At 44.9% G+C, this 2,846-nt stretch overlaps 1 protein-coding gene across 1 annotated transcript; it reads left to right on the plus strand.

Annotated features, from left to right (window-relative positions):
• Positions 1-2,127: 2,127 nt before the first annotated feature.
• LOC126487719 (H/ACA ribonucleoprotein complex subunit 3) lies at positions 2,128-2,633 on the plus strand. Its single transcript, XM_050120686.1, has one exon. The coding sequence runs from the start codon at positions 2,215-2,217 to the stop codon at positions 2,407-2,409; it is 195 nt and encodes a 64-aa protein (XP_049976643.1). The 5' UTR covers positions 2,128-2,214; the 3' UTR covers positions 2,410-2,633.
• The last annotated feature ends 213 nt before the right edge of the window (positions 2,634-2,846 follow it).

Below are 2,846 nucleotides of genomic sequence, written 5' to 3' on the forward strand. Positions count from 1 at the left end.
TTTTTTTTTTTTTTTTTTTTTGCTGCTGTTGCCGAACCAGGAAATTTCTCTACAGCACGCCACCAACAAACATCAAAAATCTGTGTTAAACTCTCTCTCCCTTATTTTTAAGCCTTCTCAGGTTTTTAAGTGGATTTAGCCCATCACATCTGGGCGCGAGCATTGCCTTAAATACAGTTCCCAGTTGTATTGCCACCCCCCACCCCCACCCCACCATGTGTCAGCCAGCAGATGCTTTGGTCCTTTGAAGCCAAGCATAGATGTCTGTACAAATAAGAAATTCCTAGACAGTGTCTTGCAATATAAGACTGTTTACTTCCACACTGACAAATCAGTTTATTGTTGCTACAGTTAGGGTTAGGGGTACTGACTTCATCTGCGACTTTAGCTAGCTCTTCTTTCTAGCTTGCTGCATTCACTCTTTGCCTTTTGTTTTGTTTTGTTTTCGAGAAAAGGTTTCTCTGTGTAGCCCTGGCTATCTTGGAGCTCATTCTGTAGACCAGGCTGGCCTGGAACTCACAGAGACCCGCCTGCCTCTGGCTCCTGAGTGCTGGGATTAAAGGTGAGCGCCACCACCTCCTGTTGTGTTTTGTTTGGGGTGTGGATTTTAAACCTCCTGATCCCATCTCTGCTGGCTTGAGTCTAATCTTCAGCAGCTTTCCCAGCTCTTACCCCGAGAACTCTTCCTCGTGCTTGAGAAATTCATGAATCTTCCTTTTACCTGAAGGTCTTACTACAATGTTGTCTCAAAGTAGGACCAAAGAGACTGAAAAGAATGAACAGGTGGTGGAGCAATTAGAGCACACACAACACATTGAATTGTGTGGGTGTGGCTTGTGGAGATCACAGATAACCTCAAACACATAGAAATACTGAAAGCGGGTCTCAGAGGTTAAGAGCACTGGCTGCTCTTCCAGAGGTCCTGAGTTCAATTCCCAGCAACCACATGGTGGCTCACAGCCATCTATAATGAGATCTGGTGCCCTCTTCTGGCATGTAAGCATACACGGAAGGAATGTTGTATACATAATAAATAAATAAATCTTAAAAAAAAGAAATACTGAAAGAGAATATTACAAGAACTACCAAGATTTGACAAAAAGATGTGCATATTCATCACAGAGTCGCAATGAATCTTCAGAGTCTGTGTGTGTTGTATATATGTGCATACACATAAGTACGTGTATATATGGGTTCATTTGCCTGTGTGTGTGTTGTTTATATGTTCATACATGCATTCATCTGAGGGTGTCTACACACTAACCCATGCATGTGCATCTGTGGAAACCACAGGTAGGCATTGGGTATCTTATTACTGACCCTCCTCATTGTTTAGACAGTCTCTCACTGCATCCAGAACTCACCCTTTCTAGAGCATGGCTGGTGAGTGAGTCCCCTGGGTCTGCTCATGTTGTGCCCACGTGCTAGGGTTACACCTGACTTTCATGTGGGTGTGGGGGTCCAAATTCAGGTCTCCATTCTTGTGTAGCGGGTGCTTTACTGACCCAGTCATCATTCCAGCCTCAAATCTTCCATTTCTAAAGAAAACATAAGGGGTGGGAGCGTAGAGATGACTCAGTGAGGAAGGACGCTTGCTATACAAGCATCGCTGTTTTAAGCTGGGCATGGCTGCAAGTGTGCCCACGTGGAGGAGAAGAGAGAGTTACTCAGGCACACTGGCTGCTAGCCTACCTCACGATTTTGGGAGACCCTGTCTCAAGCGTCAGGTGGAGAGTGATGGGGCAGTACTCCTCCCTTCATGCTCTCTGGGCTTTGTGCTCACACGGGTGTGTACACCTTCACGTGTGTGCACACACTGCACACACAAACAACATTAAAGCATAGTGACATGTAATTCTAGTGCTCAGGAGTCTGAGGCAGAAAGATCGTTGTGAACTCTAGTCCACTATACACAGCGAGTTCCAAGCCAGTCTACAGTCTAAAAAAGCAAAGATCTGTGAAGTGCAATGAAAAACAGATGCAGTATGCCAGCAATGGCTCGCAGTTCTTGGCCTTGTTTCAGTGCTCTGCATTCTGTTCCAGAGACCAGTGCTTTGTGCTAGCGGTACAAAGGGTACAGTAGCTTTGTAATGTAGTTTGAAATCAAGAAACATGAAATCGAGAAGGAAGTTGGCAAGCACGTTTGAGGAGCCGCACTCCTGGCAAAGGCGACTGACTGCAGACAGCTTGGCGTCTTCCTGCTGAAGTGCAGTCATGTTTCTCCAGTATTACCTCAACGAACAGGGAGATCGCGTCTATACGTTAAAGAAATTTGACCCGATGGGACAACAGACTTGCTCTGCCCATCCTGCTCGCTTTTCCCCTGACGACAAATACTCAAGACACCGAATCACCATCAAGAAACGCTTCAAGGTGCTCATGACCCAGCAACCGCGTCCTGTTCTCTGAGAGTTCGTTAATTTCCTCTGCTGCCCGCCCGCAGGCTGATTATCAGTAACCAAATGCGTCAATCCGTGAGCAGGGACGCCTTCCCGCACTGTTTGGAATCCTATCTCACCACGTGACTGACTCTATCGTAATGGGCATCTCCCGTAAAAGGAACAATCTTAACTTTTGTTTTTCATGCTTTGAATTAATGCCAGGTTATTAAAGATAGAATGACTTGAAAAAAAAAAAAAGAAACATGAAATCTTGGGGTTGGAATGATGGCAAACCATCCATCCATACACATAAAGTAGAAATAAAGAAATGTGATACTTCTCATTTGTTTTGTTTCATTTTGTTTTGTTTTCTGTTTGAAAATCGTTTCGGGGGCTGGAGAGATGGCTCAGCAGTTAAGAGCATTGCCTATTCTTGCTCCTTCAAGGTTATAACTGGAGGTTTGA

Source organism: Alexandromys fortis, unplaced genomic scaffold (genome assembly GCF_014885135.2).
Source record: "Alexandromys fortis isolate MF-2015 unplaced genomic scaffold, M_Fortis_MF-2015_v1.1 scaffold_186, whole genome shotgun sequence".
Taxonomy (NCBI): domain Eukaryota; kingdom Metazoa; phylum Chordata; class Mammalia; order Rodentia; family Cricetidae; genus Alexandromys; species Alexandromys fortis.

Bases quoted from the DNA above. Each gene is read 5' to 3' on its own strand.
- LOC126487719 (XM_050120686.1), top strand. From the start codon at position 2,215: ATGTTTCTCCAGTATTACCTCAACGAACAGGGAGATCGCGTCTATACG.